Raw genomic sequence first — 18,727 nt, 5'->3', positions numbered from 1 at the left:
TTCCTCATGATCATTGATGCCCCACGAGGTGAGATCTTGCATGGAGCCCCAGACCGAGGGTGATTGACCGTCATCTTGAACTTCTTCCATTTTCTAATAATTGCGCCAACAGTTTTTGCCTTCTCACCAAGCTGCTTGCCTATTGTCCTGTAGCCCATCCCAGCCTTGTGCAGGTCTACAATTTTATCCCTGATGTCTTTACACAGCTCTCTGGTCTTGGCCATTGTGGAGAGGTTGGAGTCTGTTTGATTGAGTGTGTGGACAGGTGTCTTTTATTCAGGTAACGAGTTCAAACAGGTGCAGTTAATACAGGTAATGAGTGGAGAACAGGAGGGCTTCTTAAACAAAAACTAACAGGTCTGTGAGAGCCGAAATTCTTACTGGTTGGTAGGTAATCAAATACTTATGTCATGCAATAAAATGCAAATGAATTACTTAAAAATCATACAATGTGATTTTCTGGATTTTTGTTTTAGATTCCATCTCTCACAGTTGAAGTGTACCTATGATAAAATTACAGACCTCTACATGTTTTGTAAGTAGGAAAACCTGCAAAATCGGCAGTGTATCAAATACTTGTTCTCCCCACTGTAGGTGAAGTAGGCAAGAATGTCCTTCCTTTTTCAGCATCAGACCAGCTTCATTCTCACTTGAAGCATTGTTATTGTATTTAATAGGCTAAAACACTCTGTTAACATCCGACTCCAGAGTGAACTGTTCTTGTAATTTGTATTCTATGAGATTTCAGGTTTAGTATATTGTATTCTATGACATTCACAAAGTAGTTTGGATGTAGTGAACCACTTTTTCAAAGTAACTATTTTTCTTATGGGTAGCTTTAGTGTAGCCTAACTTCTTCCAGTGTGAAGCAATTGGTATCTTGGTAAACTATATTTTCTGAGTAGCTTCCCCAACACTGTAATTCAGGCACAGAAGTTGTCACAAGACTAGCCATGTTGACGTTGTTTTGAAAAAAACACAGAAAATCGTGTGAACTTTGAGGCTAGCGTGAAGCAAGTCAATGATTACTCAGCTTGTTGTCAAGACCGTAAGTAACCCCATTCATTGGTCACTTATGAACCAGAAACTCTGCTTTAGAAATACCTGGCAGATTGAAGAGGATGCTCCCTTCAAAGATTTTGACCTTATGGTGACATTTTCCTAAAATCCATAGATGTGTGTGTGTGCTGTATGCTCTGTTGGACAGCTAACAAACATACTAAGTATTATGCATGTCCTTATTCGGTCACAAAATGATATCTCTAACTATGTGAATAAAACTACTCCTTATCATTCAGAACAAATGTATTACCAATACGGGATGAAGATGATGTACATCTACAAATAATATTAGTATGTATACATTTGATTTCACGTGACCGGGAAGATTTTAATTTACCAGCCATTTGAGACATTTACCGGACCCATATGCATTGGGTGCATAACCCATTAGGGCGTCCACCCACGGTGCTCAGAATAACAGAAATCACATTTTGATTATGGTAATTCAAAATGCAACTCCTGTAATGAAGCAGCCAATAAAACATAATTTTCAAACGTTTGAAAAAATGCAATTCGCAGGAAAACCCCATTCTAAACAGCGTACCGGATGAGAGCGGTTCCATATTTGACTGAGATGAAAATCTCAGAAACTTAGAAATAGGGGGAATAAAAAAAAAAGAATCTCCCCAATTTCGTGATATCCAATTAGTAGTTATAGTCTTGTCCCATCGCTGCAACTCCCGTACGGACTCGGGAGAGGCGAAGGTCGAGAGTCATGCGTCCTGCGAAACACGACCCCGCCAAGCCACACTGCTTCTTGACACACTGCTCGCTTAACCCGGAAGCCAGCCGCACCAATGTGTCGGCAGAAACACTGTACAGCTGGCGACCGAAGTCAGCGTGCATGCGCCCGGCCGCCACAAGGAGTCGCTAGAGCCAATGGGACTAGGACATTGGGCCGGGCAAACCATCCCCTAACCCGGACGACGCTGGGCCAATTGTGTGCCACCTCATGGGTCTCTCGGTCGCGGCCGGCTGCGACACAGCCCAGGATCGAACCCGGATCTGTAGTGACGCCTCTAGCACTGCGATGCAGTGAGGGGGGAATCTAAAGATGCAACAACTAGAATGGGTTGCTAATATGACTAGGATTGTGCCTTTGGCTTCTGGACAATGAAAGAAAGTTAATATGAAAACCAATAGAACAGGAGAGAAATGGCGTATGACAATGAAAGAAAGTTAATATGAAAACCAATAGAACAGGAGAGAAAAGGCGTATGAGGAAATATTTAATAGTTGGGGCATCGAATTGGCTAGAGAAGTAAATTGAAATACATTTGCCAAAATTATATAACTACTCCTGTCTATACGGAAATAAATTAAATCACTCAAAATACTTCACCAGAAAGCATGACAAGCCCGCAATTTGGGCAGCACGTGTGGCAATAGGCCTAGCTGATTATTGAGTCGCAGCTGTCAGTGAAAAGCATTTAAATACACTACATGACCAAAAGTATGTGAACACCTGCTCGTCGAATATCTCATTCCAAAATCATGGGTATTAATATGTAGTTGGTCCCCCCTTTGCTGCTATAACAGCCTCCACTCTTCTGGGAAGGCTTTCCATTTCTGTATGGACCTCGCTTTGTGCACGGGGGCATTGTCATGCTGAAACAGGAAAGGGCCTTCCCCAAACTGTTGCCACAAAGTTGGAAGCACAGAATCATCTAGAATGTCATTGTATGCTGCAGCGTTACGATTTCCCTTCACTGGAACTAAGGGGCCTAGCCCGAACCATGAAAAACAGCCCCAGACCATTATTCCTCCTACACCAAACTTTACAGTTGGCACTATGCATTGGGGTAGGTAGCGTTCTCCTGGCATCCGCCAAACCCAGATTTGACCGTCGGGCTGCCAGATGGTGAAGCGTGATTCATCACTCCAGAGAGCACGTTTCCACTGCTCCAGAGTCCAATGGCGAAGCTTTACACCACTCCAGCCGACGCTTGGTATTGCGCATGGTGATCTTAGGCTTGTGTATGGCTGCTCGGCCATGGAAACCCATTTCATGAGGCTCCCGACGAACAGTTCTTGTGCTGACAGATCGGTTGAAATGGTAGGATAAATTGTAAGTTTGCCCAAACTTGAAACTCACTCGCTGCCTATGAAGTCGTTTCCATTGTCGGATTTTGCCTATAGGCTACTCTGAAGCAAAGTAAGACATGCCTCATAATATGAAGTAAAACATTTAGATTTCAAACATTGCATTTCAAAATGCATACTGCCTCCAGCTCACATGTTAAAGTGGTGGTGACGCGCTGATAGCCTTTTGCCTGCACTTGAATGGTGAATGGGAGGCGAGCTTCAATTAGACTACCAGTTGAGAAATAAAAATAGTAGGCCTAGCTCTTTTTAACATGCAATTGCATTTAGAATTGTTGTGCAATGAATGGGCTTATAAAAGCACACATTTTACTCAGCAGTAACCAACTGAGGAGCTGCAGGAGAAATCCCGCTCAAAATGTTGGATAACTAAGATGACTAACGAAAATGCACATGGCAATTTAATTCCACTATATTATGCAAATTAACCTATAGACCGATAAGAATGACGGTCAAATGTATTTCCATCGACTGGTATTTCCATCAATTAATAAAAACATTTTGGACTGCAAAAGTTTTATTTATCAGCTTTTCATTTATTCATTTGTTTCCCAAAAGCTGGCAATTGCCGGCTAACGGAAAACACTGATCGGCAGAACATTCAAAGTTAAATAGCTACAACAGGCTCTATCACTTCTTCCAAAACTTGCTGTAATCATCCGCTTTGAAATCGTCTTCGAATTCCACTGTCCTCTGCTTAACAGCTCCCTTCCTGGGATCCCGCTTCCGCATCTTGATCTTCCTTTCTTCTTCTGAGAGTGTACTGATGTCCACAGGCAACTGAAGAAGGGATACAATAGAAAATCCTCACAATCAGTCTCACAATCTGATTAGCATTCAAATGTAGTATTCCTGAAAAGCCAGACACCGCAAAAACTGATCAATCCAATTTTTGTTTTCAGTTCAAGGATGCTTACCATGAGTATCCTCTTGGGCTCTTTGTACCTAATGTTAATTGTGGAACCATCGGGTTGTACGAGCAACAGTGGATACAACCTTTCATACTTCTGTCGACTGCTTCGTACAATTGATGTCTTGTTAGAGTTGTGCTGAGTGGTTGTTGTGTGTAAACTTGATACAGGAAGGAAATGCCTCTGAGCAACCACCTCTTGTAGACATCTAAAATACAAAACATTCACAATGTTGAAACAATTAGGATCTAGAAAGGACAAACTAATATAAAGGCGTAATGCAAATGTACTCAGAAGCTTGCTAGCTAGTTTATCCCAATCTGGCAGTCATAAGTGGTTAGCTAGCTAGCTCTGATCCAGGGCGTTATGTGCATCTTGAGCCTTCTTCAACGCCCTGCATCTTTTCACTCAAAGTAAAGATGTTGCTGGTGTGTTCACAAACGTTTCTCTGTACACGCATTGTCTGACGACCAGGGGTGTAATCATTACGCTGAGCTGTTGAAAAACGTTTTGCAACAGAAACGGTTTACTCCAAATGGAAAATGCAAATGAGATGTTCTATTGGACAAATTTAGGTAGGCCCCTCCCCGTTTCATTCGCTTCCGCTTGGTTCTTAAACGGTAAATGGAATCTGTAATGAATACACCCCCACGGTTGGGGAGTACATGTAATCTGATTACCAAAAAAACGAACTATTCAGTTTAACAGCAAAAACATTGTAATCAGATGACAGATACTTTTGAAAAAATAGATTACTTCTTGGATTAATTTTCAGAAAGGATATTTGCGGAACAAAAATACATTAGGACACCTTTCTGTTTACTCAATTACATTAAATTCAGCATTGAAAAAAAGGCACAACTTTAAGTTTGCTCCACCTGCATGAGTCTGACCACAAGTCAGAGAACACTATGATAACACACCAAATGCGTTTGATGGATACTTTTTGTCTTCTTCGATTGCCTCTTAAGGGGAAAATAATCTAAAAATTACTGAAAGTACTCAGATTACGTTTCTGAGATCGGGTAATCCAAAGGTTACGATGCCGAACACAGTTTTGGACAGGTACCTAACTAGTAACTGTAACCAATTACATTTAGAAACCTACCTACCCAACCCTGCTGACAACACATGCGCATGGACAACGCATACAGAGAAACCAAAGACAGTAGAGTAATAAGATAGTCAGAAACTGCTTCTTCAATAGACATCCCCGATCAAACCAATGAGGTATAATAAGAACTGGCGACTGCATGCAAGATGTCCGACTGTTGTTCTCAAGGTAATCTACTCATGTTAGCAAACGCCGATTCATGGAGCGTCTACAGTTGAAGTCGGAAGTTTACATACACTTAGGTTGGAGTCATTAAATCCACTCCACAAATTTCTTGTTAACAAACTATAGTTTTTTCGGAAGTCGGTTAGGACATCTACTTTGTGCATGACACAAGTATTTCTTCCAACAATTGTTTACATACAGATTATTTCACTTATAATTCACTGTATCACAATTCCAGTGGGTCAGAAGTTTACATACACTAAGTTGACTGTGCCTTTAAACGGCTTGGAAAATTCCAGAAAATGATGTCATGGCTTTAGACGCTTCTGATAGGCTAATTGACATAATTTGAGTCAATTGGAGGTGTACCTGTGGATGTATTTCAAGGCCTACCTTCAAACTCAATGCCTCTTTGCTTGAAATCATGGGAAAATCAAAAGAAATCAGCCAAGACCTCAGGAAAAAATTGTAGACCTCCACAAGTCTGGTTCATCCTTGGGAGCAATTTCCAAACGCCTGGAGGTACCACGTTCATCTGTACAAACAATAGTATGCAAGTATAAACATCATGGGACCACGCAGCCGTCATACCGCTCAGGAAGGAGACGCGTTTTGTCTCCTAGAGATGAACACACTTTGGTGCGAAAAGTGCAAATCAATCAAAGAACAACAGCAAAGGACCTTGTGAAGATGCTGGAGGAAACAGGTACAAAAGAATCTACAGTGAGGGAAAAAAATATTTGATCCCCTGCTGATTTTGTACATTTGCCCACTGACAAAGAAAGTATCAGTCTATAATTTTAATGGTAGGTTCATTTGAACAGTGAGAGACAGAATAACAACAACAAAATCCAGAAAAACGCATGGCAAAAATTTTATAAATTTATTTGCATTTTAATGAGGGAAATAAGTATTTGGCCCCCTCTCAATCAGAAAGATTTCTGGCTCCCAGGTGTCTTTTATACAGGTAACGAGCTGAGATTAGGAGCACACTCTTAAAGGGAGTGCTCCTAATCTCAGTTTGTTCCTGTATAAAGACACCTGTCCACAAGCAATCAATAAATCAGATTCCAAACTCTCCACCATGGCCAAGACCAAAGAGCTCTCCAAGGATGTCAGGGACAAGATTGTAGACCTACACAAGGCTGGAATGGGCTACAAGACCATCGCCAAGCAGCTTGGTGAGAAGGTGACAACAGTTGGTGCGATTATTCGCAAATGGAAGAAACACAAAAGAACTGTCAATCTCCCTCGTCCTGGGGCTCCATGCAAGATCTCACCTCGTGGAGTTGCAATGATCATGAGAATGGTGAGGAATCTGTCCAGAACTACACGGGAGGATCTTGTCAATGATCTCAAGGCAGCTGGGACCATAGTCACCAAGAAAACAATTGTTAACACACTACGCCGTGAAGGACTGAAATCCTGCAGCGCCCGCAAGGTCCCCCTGCTCAAGAAAGCACATATACAGGGCCGTCTGAAGTTTGCCAATGAACATCTGAATGATTCAGAGGAGAACTGGGTGAAAGTGTTGTGGTCAGATGAGACCAAAATGGAGCTCTTTGGCATCAACTCAACTCGCCGTGTTTGGAGGAGGAGGAATGCTGCCTATGACCACAAGAACAACATCCCCACCGTCAAACATGGAGGTGGAAACATTATGCTTTGGGGGTGTTTTTCTGCTAAGGGGACAGCACAACTTCAACGCATCAAAGGGACGATGGACGGGGCCATGTACCATCAAAAAAATCAGTCAGCCAGGGAATTGAAAATGGATCGTGGCTGGGTATTCCAGCATGACAATGACCCAAAACACACGGCCAAGGCAACAAAGGAGTGGCTCAAGAAGAAGCACATTCAAGTCCTGGAGTGGCCTAGCCAGTCTCCAGACCTTAATCCCATAGAAAATCTGTGGAGGGAGCTGAAGGTTTGAGTTGCCAAACGTCAGCCTCGAAACCTTAATGACTTGGAGAAGATCTGCAAAGAGGAGTGGAACAAAATCCCTCCTGAGATGTGTGCAAACCTGGTGGCCAACTACAAGAAACGTCTGACCTCTGTGATTGCCAACAAGGGTTTTGCCACCAAGTACTAAGTCATGTTTTGCAGAGGGGTCAAATACTTATTTCCCTCAATAAAATTCAAATCAATTTATAACATTTTTGACATGCGTTTTTCTGGATTTTTTTGTTGTTATTCTGTCTCTCACTGTTCAAATAAACCTACCATTAAAATTATAGACTGATCATGTCTTTGTCAGTGGGCAAACGTACAAAATCAGCAGGGGATCAAATACTTGTTTCCCTCACTGTATATCCACAGTAAAACGAGTCCTATATCGACATAACCGGAAAGGAAGAAGCCACTGAAGAAGCCACTGCTCCAAAACCGCCATTAAAAAGCCAGACTACGGTTTTCAACTGCACATGGGTCCAAAGATCATACTTTTTTAGAGGAATGTCCTCTGGTCTGATGAAACAAAAATAGAACTGTTTGGCCATAATGACCATCATTATGTTTGGAGGAAAAGGGGGGTAGCTTGCAAGAACACCATCCCAACCGTGACGCACAGGGGTGGCAGCATCATGCTGTGGGGGTGCTTTGCTGCAGGAGAGACTGGTGCACTTCACAAAATAGATGGCATCATGAGGAAGGAAGATTATGTGGATATATTGAAGCAACATCTCAAGACATCAGTCAGCAAGTTAAAGCTTGGTCGCAAATGGGTCTTCCAAATGGACAATGACCCCAAGCATACTTCCAAAGTTGTGGCAAAATGGCTTAAGGACAACAAAGTCAAGGTATTGGAGTGGCCATCACAAAGCCCTGACCTCAATCCTATAGAAAATGTGTGGGCAGAACTGAAATAGTGTGTGCGAGCAAGGAGGCCTACAAACCTGACTCAGTTACACCAGCTCTGTCAGGAGGAATGGGCCAAAATTCACCAAACTTATTGTGGGAAGCTTGTGGAAGGCTTCCTGAAACGTTTCACCCAAGTTAAACAATTTAAAGGCAATGCTACCAAATACTAATTGAGTATATGTAAACTTCTGACCCACTGGGAATGTGATGAAAGAAATAAAAGCTGAAATAAATCATTCTCTCCACTATTATTCTGACATTTCATATTCTTAAAATAAAGTGGTGATCCTAACTGACCTAAGACAGGGAATTTTTACTAGGATTAAACGTCAGGAATTGTGAAAAACTGAGTTTAAATGTATTTGCCTAAGGTGTTTGTAAACTTCCGACTTCAACTGTATATCCGGGTTGCATCTGGTTTATATGGACCAACATCACACGCAAACTAGCACTAAGTGTGCACAGGGAGCAGTGCAAGCAGTGACAATGTCACCATGGCAGACATTGGATGAATATACATACACTGAACAAAGAAAAAATGCAACATGCAAAAATTTCTAAGATTTTACTGAGTTACAGTTCATTAGAAAATCTGACAATTTAAATACATTCATTAGGCCCTAATCTATGGATTTCACATGACTGTGGATACAGATATGCATCTGTTGGTCACAGATACCTTTTATAAAAAATAAAGTAGTGGCGTGGATCAGAAAACCAGTCAGTATCTGGTGTGACCACCATTTGCCTCATCTAGCGCGACACATCTCCTTCGCATAGAGTGTATCAGGCAGTTGATTTTGGCCTGCAGAATGTTGTTCCACTCCTCCTCAATGGCTGTGTGAAGTTGCTGGATATTGGCAGGAACTGGAACATGCTGTCGTACACATCAATCCAGAGCATCCCAAACATGGTCAATGGGTGACATGTCTTGTGTGTATGCAGGCCATGGAAGAACTGGGACATTTTCAGCTTCCAGGAATTGTGTACAGATCCATGCGACATGGGGCAGTGCATTATCAGGCTTTATCAGGCTGAAACATGAGGTGATGGCGGCGGATGGGCCTCAGGATCTTGTCACTGTATTTCTGTGCATTCAAATAGCCATCGATAAAATGCAATTGTGTTCGTTATCTGTAGCTTACACCTGCCAATACCATAACCATTTCTGGTCGGAATGCTGGTGAGTTACCTCCGCTCTGATGTCCAGAAGTTATTTCCGGCTGTATGTAATAACAACACAAAAAACATTCTGTACTAATAATGTAAGAAAATTAAAAATTAAAAAATAGAGCAAAGTTGCATAGGAGCTAGAAACAGAGCTGCCATGTCTACAGGCTTCATCTTGCTGTTGCTAGCTAATTTTTCCTAAGAGATAAATATTTTTTTAGATGAATCTTTGTCGAATTTTGACCCATTTTGAGTCATAAAAAATGTTGTGTTCTCTACTCCGACAATTAATCCACAGATAAAAGGGGAAAGATAGTTAGTTTTTAGTTAGTTTTCTTTTATTAATCTCTCCTTGTTCATCCTTCCGCTTCTTCTGGATTTTATATGGCGGTTGGCAACCAACTTTAAAGGTGCATACCGCCACCAACTGGACTGGAGTGTGGACCTTGTTCATCTTTCAATCATGTGGGTTAGTATGCTCATAAAAACCAATGAGTAGATGGGAGAGGCGGGACATGCAGGACGTCAAGATTCCATTTTAGCTCCTGGCTATGCAGACATGCGAGAGTAGTTTGGATTAAATTATTCACAAACATGCATGTGTACATTTATTTTGTAATGTGGACAGTTTAGTCAGCATGTAAGGAATCATTTTTCACTTCTCTCATTGACTTCCCAAACCCCGGCCTGGTCTGCTCGTTCTGTTTCGCAAGCGTTCCCAGAAGTCTTGCGATGTTGCACCTCTGGGTTTAGAAATTCTGTGGCAAAATGTTTGTGAACACACCAAGGGTGTATTCATTACGGAAACCATTTAAGAACCAAACTGAAGCCAACAGAGCAAAACAATAGCTTTTATTGAACAAATTCAGGTAGGTCCCTCCCCGTTTCGTTAGTTTCCGTTGAAGAAACATGTTGCAACAGAATTGGCGAAATGAATATGCCCCCAGGGATGTATTCGTTACGTATTGCAACGGAAACCATTTACCATTTAAGAACCAAATAGAAGCAAACAAAGCAAAACCTGAATTTGTCCAATAGAAACTTTCGTTTTCGTTGTAAAACATTTTCCGTTTGGAATAAAAGTTTTCTGTTGCAAAACAGATTAAACGCTTTGCAACAGAATCGGCGTAATGAATACACCCCTGCACAGTGGCGACCCGTCATTCAGGGCAGGTGGGGCAGAGCCACCTGTTTTGAGCCCCACCTGTTTTACATGTTATTTTGCCATTAATACGTGTCACATATCAGTTTGCAAACAATGTAAAAAAATATATAATTGAGTTAATAAAGCCGCATACAAACGATTATTTTGCTTTTTTGAGTAAGGCAGCTCCAAAATGCAGGTGTTTAAGCCTAGCTTAGTGCTTTATGTGGTGGTGGGGCAGCCAGTGGAAAATACAGACCGTAGGGGTTGCTAATGTTCTCTAGTTGCGTCGTGATTGGCTCAGTGTTCTGTCACTCATGGGGACACTATGTCACCTCAAAATCTATGGGGAGAGCTCAAAAATTCAAGCCCCTTGGGTGCTGCCATAGATTTACATTAGACGTGCCCATCCAAGAAGGCTCAAGGTCATTGGCCACAGATAAAATGACATCAAATCATGCTATATCTACCGTAGCTTTGATTGGACTGATCATGAAAACATCATACTTTCAAAATCTTAGCTAGCAAGCTAGACAAGCAGTCATCATCATGAAACAAGTCGACAATCTACTGGCAATCCTTTTCAATCCTTGTCATATGAAGAGAAAGAAAGTATAGATAATAATATGCCATTTAGCAGACGCTTTTATCCAAAGCGTCTTACAGTCATGTGTGCATACATTTTTACGTATGGGTGGTCCCGGGGATCGAACACACTACCCTGGCGTTACAAGCGCCATGCTCTACCAATTGAGCTACAGAGGACCACTAAATAAAACATAGATAAAACATATTGGTGCTCATCGGTCATAAACATTAAACAACAAGCTGGAAATAGCTAATTCAACAATGAGTGGTTTGGAAGGAATCAGTGGCTAACTGCAAGCATTGCAAAGCAATCACTAGCCTGCTATTCAGTGGAGAGGGGGTGTGGTCCAAGTCAGGGTTTAAGGGTCTCTTTCCCAAGCTTAAAATGATAAACATTCACATGCAACACCATGGGCCAGAAAAGGTTGAATACATTGGCCATGCTGTCAATCCAACATGCCTTCTGCTGTGTTCAAAACAACTGGAAACTCAGAACTAGGATATCTGAGACTTCAGTGAGTTCAAGACAACTGGGAACTTTGAAAAAAAATAAGCTTTGACTGGGAAAATACGTTTTGAACGGTCATCCAACTCAGAATTCCAAATCTGGAACTCGGGCCTCTTCTCTAGAGCTCTGACCTTAAGATCACTGACATCATGATTTGACCTTGTTTTTTTCAGAGTTCCCAGTTGTCTTGAAAGCACCATAAATCGAGAGAATGACAGACTTTGATGACAAAGTTTCATGACAATATTTGCCCACAAGAAGGACCGCCGTGCCACCTTCCTGTTGAAGTGAGCACAGCACAACAAGGCAAGTCCAAAAAGATATTGTATGCTGCAGCATAAATTATGTAATATGCCAGGGAGATATGTATACTGTAGCTAAGAAAGTAATACTAAGTGTATGTTGTGTAGTAAGCTGTTAGTAGCCCATATGCCTCACCCTAATAATTTGGTCCATTTCCCCCTCAGAACTTAGCCTACTGTTCTGACTTGGTGGTGCACATGCAGCCTATAGGCTGTTTTAGAGAAATGTCATCAACAAATATTGTAAGAGCTTTCATTGTCTGCTTATATTGCCCCTTTATTTATCCTACGGTTCTGACTTGGTGTACAGGGAGAATACTGTAAGAACTGCCCATATTCTGAATTCTGTCGCTGTACATTTCAAAAGTACTGAACAAATAGTTATATTAACTACGTAAATCTTAGCTCGCTCATTAATGTCTTAATCGAATTTACGGATTGCCTCTTATCCGCTCATCGTTCCCTTATGCCATAGTTTGTACATCTCAATTGTCAATAGAAACCATATTTGTTTAAGCAAGTCAGCAATGTTTTTTAAAAAGGCAATAAATGAGGCTGAATTATGTTTCGCTGCCATACTAGGCTCCGCTGATGGCCAGGTGTAGCAGTGGTAAGGATTCACTCCATGGTGCTGAAAAGAAAGCTCTGCTGTCGGGACAGCTTTATATATAGGCCCTAACAGGTTGTGGTCACCGTTATAGTGCAATGAATGTATTGTTTAGTATCGTGGCTTTGCTGGCATGCATCTAAAAAAAATTGGGGGAGGGTTTGCCCCACCAAGATTGACATGCTAAAATCGCCACTGTACCTGCAACATCTTTACTTTGGTGAGTAACTAAAGTAACTAAAATATATATCACAAAAAAAAATCGGTTAAATGGAGGGATGAATTGAGCACCAATTTGTAAGTCGATCTGGATAAGAGCGTCTGCTAAATGACGTAAATGTAAAGATGCAAGGCGGCTCAGGCAGCACGTAACGCCCTGGACCAGAGCTACTAGTTAGCTAACGTGCGTCCCAATGAATATCTTCAAAACCAACACTTCGTTTATTTACCTGTTTAAAACACTCTTCGACGTCCATACTTTCAGTAGGGCCATGTCGAATATTAGCAAGCGTTTTTCTCAAAGGAACTTGAAATTGTTTGTTATCTTGCTAATCGTTACGTTTTACAGTTCTAAAAGAGAGAACAAGGAAGTGGAAGGTCATGCGCAGTTGTCCGGTAAATAAACGACGTCAGGAAATAATTACCATCCAAATAGTTCCTATCAACCAAATGGTTCCTACATGGTTTGAATCAAATCAAATGTCAACATTTAACAATAATTTAATACAGTTTAGTTTAGTAAAGAAGAAATTATCAACTTCATGCGTTATATACATTATAGCTATACGTTATTCCTAGTTATAGGGCGGCAGGTAGCGTAGTGGGTAAGAGCGTTGTGCCAGTAACCGAAAGGTCGCTGGTTCTAATCCCCGAGCCGACTAGGTGAAAAATCTGTCGATGTGCCCTTAAGCAAGGCACTTAACCCTAATTGCTCTTGTAAGTCGCTCTGGATAAGAGTGTCTGCTTAAATGTAAAAAATAGTAATATGCTCTGTCTATTTGTAGTTCAGTCCTCCTGGGATTTTTATGGTCAGGGAACCACAGGCTGAAGATCCGGCTGGCCTAATGCTCACCCTCCCTGTAGCCAGAAAACAAGACTCCCTAATCTGTCTCCTCAGGCTTGTTTGATAATAAATTATGGATGGTTGAAATATTTTCCTTCACTAATCAATACTCTTAATAATACATAGAGTTATTAACATGTGTTAACATATGTAAGCCTTTAACTCACTAATGTTCTCAGATGTTCGGTGATCGCTACAGAGAGTGTCCTTCTCTGTCATGGTTTCTATCAGCCTTCCATCAGCTTGGACACTTCAATAGGCTACATGTGCAAAGTCATTCACTTTAATTGAGGTTTACTTTTTTATTTTAGCTGAGAAGGGAAGGTAGCATTATAATATTTGGTTACTATATATCAAACATCTGCACTTCACCTGCCGTGGTCCAGCCATTCCATCCACAATGAAAATGTGCATTCTTGTCATTAACCACTAGAGAGCGCACAACAATAGGATAGTGTTGAGTTTTCAATGTGTCAACCTAAGGGCTCTATCACCTCAACTTGAGAAGTGTTACACCAGTAACTCTATCAGGGCTTATTTGATTAAGCTATTGTATTTCATTTATTTGCTGATCAGACCTGTTTGTTTTGCTATATTTGAGTGTAAGGCCTGCCCATTGGTTTTAAAGTAATGAAACCGTGAAAGAGAATTTGTTTATGACACAATAACAAAGAAAAATGAATGCATGGCAGGGCATATTTTAGTTCCCCTACTGCCAAGGGTATGAGCAGATGCTGGTTGGAATAAGTAACAATCCCTCTACTTCCCTTCACAAGCTACGGTTAAAAGTGAACTGTTAGAGGTGTGTGTGTGTGTGTGTGTTTGTGTGTGTGTGTGTGTGTGTGTGTGTGTGTGTGTGTGTGTGTGTGTGTGTGCGTGGGTGGGTGTGCGTGGGTGTGCGTGTGTGCGTGCGGCTTCTTTTTATCCCTGGAGGCCAGTTGAACTGTATTATGATGAATACTATTTTCCTTTCAATTCCGGAACCAATAATTCACTTGAACAAAAGAGGATGAATTATGTGGCAGGTATAAGTGAGTGTTGATAATGGTGGAGGCTGATTCTCAGGGGGGTGCATTTTCCAACCACAGTGGATCACCATCACCTGTTGCTATTAATACTGTAGTTACCTTACCCCGCAGGTAAGGTAACTACATTGGCACAATTGTCAGATTTGATATGACAGAGTTCCCCAACTGGCGGCAGCCCCTGTGTGGTTTATAAGTTTATGGACATAAAATACTGTAAATATGACAAGCATCAAGTTTGTGTTTATTTCCTAGCCAAGAATAAACCATACTGTAAATGCATGACAGTGAAATTAGATTCAACAATAGGAGAGGGCAACCTTCCCCTCTTTTATCAAGCCCTCCAAAGAGAGGAGTTATTGTACCGCGCTGTCAGTCTGCACCCAATCGCTGTGCATAGCACTGGCCTTTCAACACATGCATACAGCCAGGGCACTGCAGAGGCAAGCCATTCACTTTCCTCACAATGAGAGTTTGCCTTTTGTTCTGCTAGCCCAGATGAATCAATGACCTTATTGTGAAATGAACTTATCATCAGTCTAATTTATAATCTTTCCGCGTTATTGTGCACACATCTCAGTTTTCAATATTCCAGGGTTCTCCCATTCAAAGCCAGGGCTCAGATTGGTGCTGGGGCTGTGGGCAGGTGAGTGTGGGTGAAAAATGATATCTGATGAGGAGAAAAGGCATTCTTCGTACGCCACAGATGGCAAAAGAATACCCAGACAGCAGGCCCCTTATTTTTCAGGGGTAGTACAGAGAACACTGTGCATCCATGTCCATTTTTATATAGATTAATCCCAAGAGTAAGTAGACATATTTATACACTGTTATTCAACCTTACCTTATCTGTTTAAAGGAGCAATATGCAGTAGCTACATCAATTTTTGGACTTATAAATTAAAGATATGTACCGATTGATTCTTGAAGAATATAACTTATAAATGCCTCATGAGCTTAGTTTAACTGTCATACACCAGCAGAACCCAAAATATAAGCTTGTAAACAACCTAAATGTAAACAAACACTGTTTGTTTCGAAACATGTATAAAACTATTATTTTGCGTCCATACCTCTATCTATGAATTTGAGAGTGGTTACATTTCTCCAGCCGCACCGCTCTGGTCTTTTTAGCAAAACAGTGGCAGGGAAAACATTTTGTTATTTTTTCAACTGCCGCTTTAACATTTACATTTTAGTCATTTAGCAGACGCTCTTATCCAGAGCAATTAGGGTTAAGTGCCTTGCTCAAGGGCACAGACAGACTTTTCACCTAGTCAGCTTGGGGATTAGAACCAGCAACCTTTCGGTTACTGGCACAACACTCTTAACCACTAAGCTACCTGCCACCCCGACAAGTTTGTTTAGACAATAACTGAGACTTTGCATTAAATACTTTCTTCTGAAACCATCAGACTTGCAGATGTAATAATAAAACACATTGACTGACAGTTGAAAGGTGTGTTTAAGGGCTAAATTGAATTACCAGATGTCTCATAATGGTTCAATTTAATCTTGAGTGAGCGCAGTAAAACTGGAGAAGTAGGGAATGTTTGGTTGGAGGGGAAGAACACTAACAGTGTAGTTTTTCTCAGGGTGATATTTTCCCATTCCCACAGATGTGACTTGTCAGGACAGGACTATCCAGGGGCAATAGTGCAACTAATTTCAGTTTGTCTTTGTGCAGTCCCTGTACACACAATCTGGACTGACTGCCTCCTGCATGGAGTCCCCATGTCCCTGGGACTAAACACGTCCATCTGCAACTGGATCCTGGACTTCCTGATGGGCCGCCCCCAGGTGGTAAGGGTAGGTAACAACACATCTGCCACACTGATCCTCAACACGGGGGCCCCTCAGGGGTGTGTGCTCAGTCCCCTCCTGTACTCCCTGTTCACCCATGACTGCATGGCCAAGCACGACTCCAACACCATCATTAAGTTTGCCGACGACACAATACACACACACACACACACACACACACACACATATTGACGCCACACACACACACACACACACACACACACACATTCCTTCACACTCTTCACATACGCTGCTGCTACTCTCTGTTTATTATCTATGCAGTCACTTTACCTCTACCTCCATGTACAAATTACCTCAATTACCTCGATTAACCTGTGCCCCCGCACATTGACTCTGTACCGGTACCCCCTGTATATAGCCTCGCTACTGTTATTTTACTGCTGCTCTTTAATTATTTCTTTTTTTTCTTCTTTTTTTCTTTTTACTTATCTATTTTTTACTTAACACTTATTTTTCTTAAAACTGCATTGTTGGTTAAGGGCTTGCAATAAAATGTGATTTGATTTGATTTTCAGAGGCATTTCAGACAGGGTTCTAGGCACCCTGAGTGGCTTGTTTGACCTAAGACAGTTGAGAGGGATACACAGTGGGGGGAAACCATATTTTTCTTTCACCTTATGCCATCAGTACACCATTGCAGTTCCCCATCAACACATTTTTGTTGCTCAAGACATTACATGGACTGTTGAGAAGCTTTCTAATAACACGTGTGAAACATAAAGCATCTGAAGAATACTTGTTTAAGGAATATTGTTTGAAAGGCCTTCAAGTGTTACAGTATGTAATACAGCTGTGGTGGTAAGCGAAAGGGACCGTAGAATACGAAACATCTAGACGCTTGTGTTCTGTATCACTGATCTCTGTGGGTGCTTTCTCTCCTACACAGGCAAATGAAAATGTGTCCCAGACAATGTAACAGTTGTTGGGTGTTTCAGAGGGCTTATTGAGTTGTTTTGTGTGTGTCTCGTTCTAGGGTCTGCAGACGAGCAGTCTTGCCTGCCTCCTGCCATTACAACCAAACTAGATGGCCATGCCAAGCATGTCATCTGCTATGGTTACCAACAACTGACATGTAAATATTTGTAGTCCCAATTACTGTATCACACAGAGAAAGGGCTGCCTGTCGTCTCGTTCCCAGACTAATTACACATCAATGTTGGGTTCGTTCTGGCGCCGCAGCAGAAATCAAAGGGGATTCTGAGACACCATGCCAAATAGAGTCTCATCTTCACAAAGGGGAAAGGGTATTAAACTATGATAACAGAGTTTTTCTCTCACCAGTCTCTTGGAACATTCAGTTGAATCAGAGAACATAGTCCCATGTGAAAAATGAATTTAATTCAAATGCATTACTGCTCAATAATAGGCAATACAGTGAGGGGAAAAAAGTATTTGATCCCCTGATGATTTTGTACGTTTGCCCACTGACAAAGACATGATCAGTCTATAATTTTAATGGTAGGTTTATTTGAACAGTGAGAGACAGAATAACAAACAAAAAAATCCAGAAAAACGCATGTCAAAAATGTTATAAATTGATTTGCATTTTAATGAGGGAAATAAGTATTTGACCCCTCTGCAAAACATGACTTAGTACTTGGTGGCAAAACCCTTGTTGGAAATCATAGAGGTCAGACGTTTCTTGTAGTTGGCCACCAGGTTTGCACACATCTCAGGAAGGATTTTGTTCCAATCCTCTTTGCAGATCTTCTCCAAGTCATTAAGGTTTCGAGGCTGACGTTTGGCAACTCAAACCTTCAGCTCCCTCCACAGATTTTCTATGGGATTAAGGTCTGGAGACTGGCTAGGCCACTCCAGGACCTTAATGTGCTTCTTCTTGAGCCACTCCTTTGTTGCCTTGGCCGTGTGTTTTGGGTCATTGTCATGCTGGAATACCCATCCACGACCCATTTTCAATGCCCTGGCTGAGGGAAGGAGGTTCTCACCCAAGATTTGACGGTACATGACCCCGTCCATCGTCCCTTTGATGTGGTGAAGTTGTCCTGTCCCCTTAGCAGAAAAACACCCCCAAAGCATAATGTTTCCACCTCCATGTTTGACGGTGAGGATGGTGTTCTTGGGGTCATAGGCAGCATTCCTCCTCCTCCAAACACGGCGAGTTGAGTTGATGCCAAAGAGCTCCATTTTGGTCTAATCTGACCACAACACTTTCACCCAGTTCTCCTCTGAATCATTCAGATGTTCATTGGCAAACTTCAGACGGCCCTGTATATGTGCTTTCTTGAGCAGGGGGACCTTGCGGGTGCTGCAGGATTTCAGTC

At 41.7% G+C, this 18,727-nt stretch overlaps 1 protein-coding gene across 1 annotated transcript; it reads right to left on the bottom strand.

Moving 5' to 3' along the window:
* Positions 1–3,664: 3,664 nt before the first annotated feature.
* On the bottom strand, positions 3,665–13,152 carry LOC121539893 (39S ribosomal protein L55, mitochondrial). The gene is made up of 3 exons (XM_041848538.2): positions 12,983–13,152; positions 4,083–4,284; positions 3,665–3,945 (listed from the first exon to the last, which is right to left on the bottom strand). Exons 1-3 carry the CDS (start codon positions 13,024–13,026, stop codon positions 3,796–3,798), a joined length of 396 nt encoding a protein of 131 aa, XP_041704472.1. The 5' UTR covers positions 13,027–13,152; the 3' UTR covers positions 3,665–3,795.
* Between the last annotated feature and the right edge of the window lie 5,575 nt (positions 13,153–18,727).

The sequence above is a fragment of the Coregonus clupeaformis genome, chromosome 26 (assembly GCF_020615455.1).
Source record: "Coregonus clupeaformis isolate EN_2021a chromosome 26, ASM2061545v1, whole genome shotgun sequence".
In the NCBI taxonomy this organism is placed as follows: Eukaryota; Metazoa; Chordata; class Actinopteri; order Salmoniformes; family Salmonidae; genus Coregonus; species Coregonus clupeaformis.
Note: the sequence above shows the minus strand (reverse complement) of the source record. Positions and strands in the feature narration are given on the sequence as shown.

Bases quoted from the DNA above. Each gene is read 5' to 3' on its own strand.
- LOC121539893 (XM_041848538.2), bottom strand. From the start codon at position 13,026: ATGGCCCTACTGAAAGTATGGACGTCGAAGAGTGTTTTAAACAG. The intron at 4,285-12,982 runs GTAAATAAACGA...TTTGTATTTTAG, and splicing joins TCGAAGAGTGTTTTAAACAG to ATGTCTACAAGAGGTGGTTG. The intron at 3,946-4,082 runs GTAAGCATCCTT...TCCCTTCTTCAG, and splicing joins AGCCCAAGAGGATACTCATG to TTGCCTGTGGACATCAGTAC.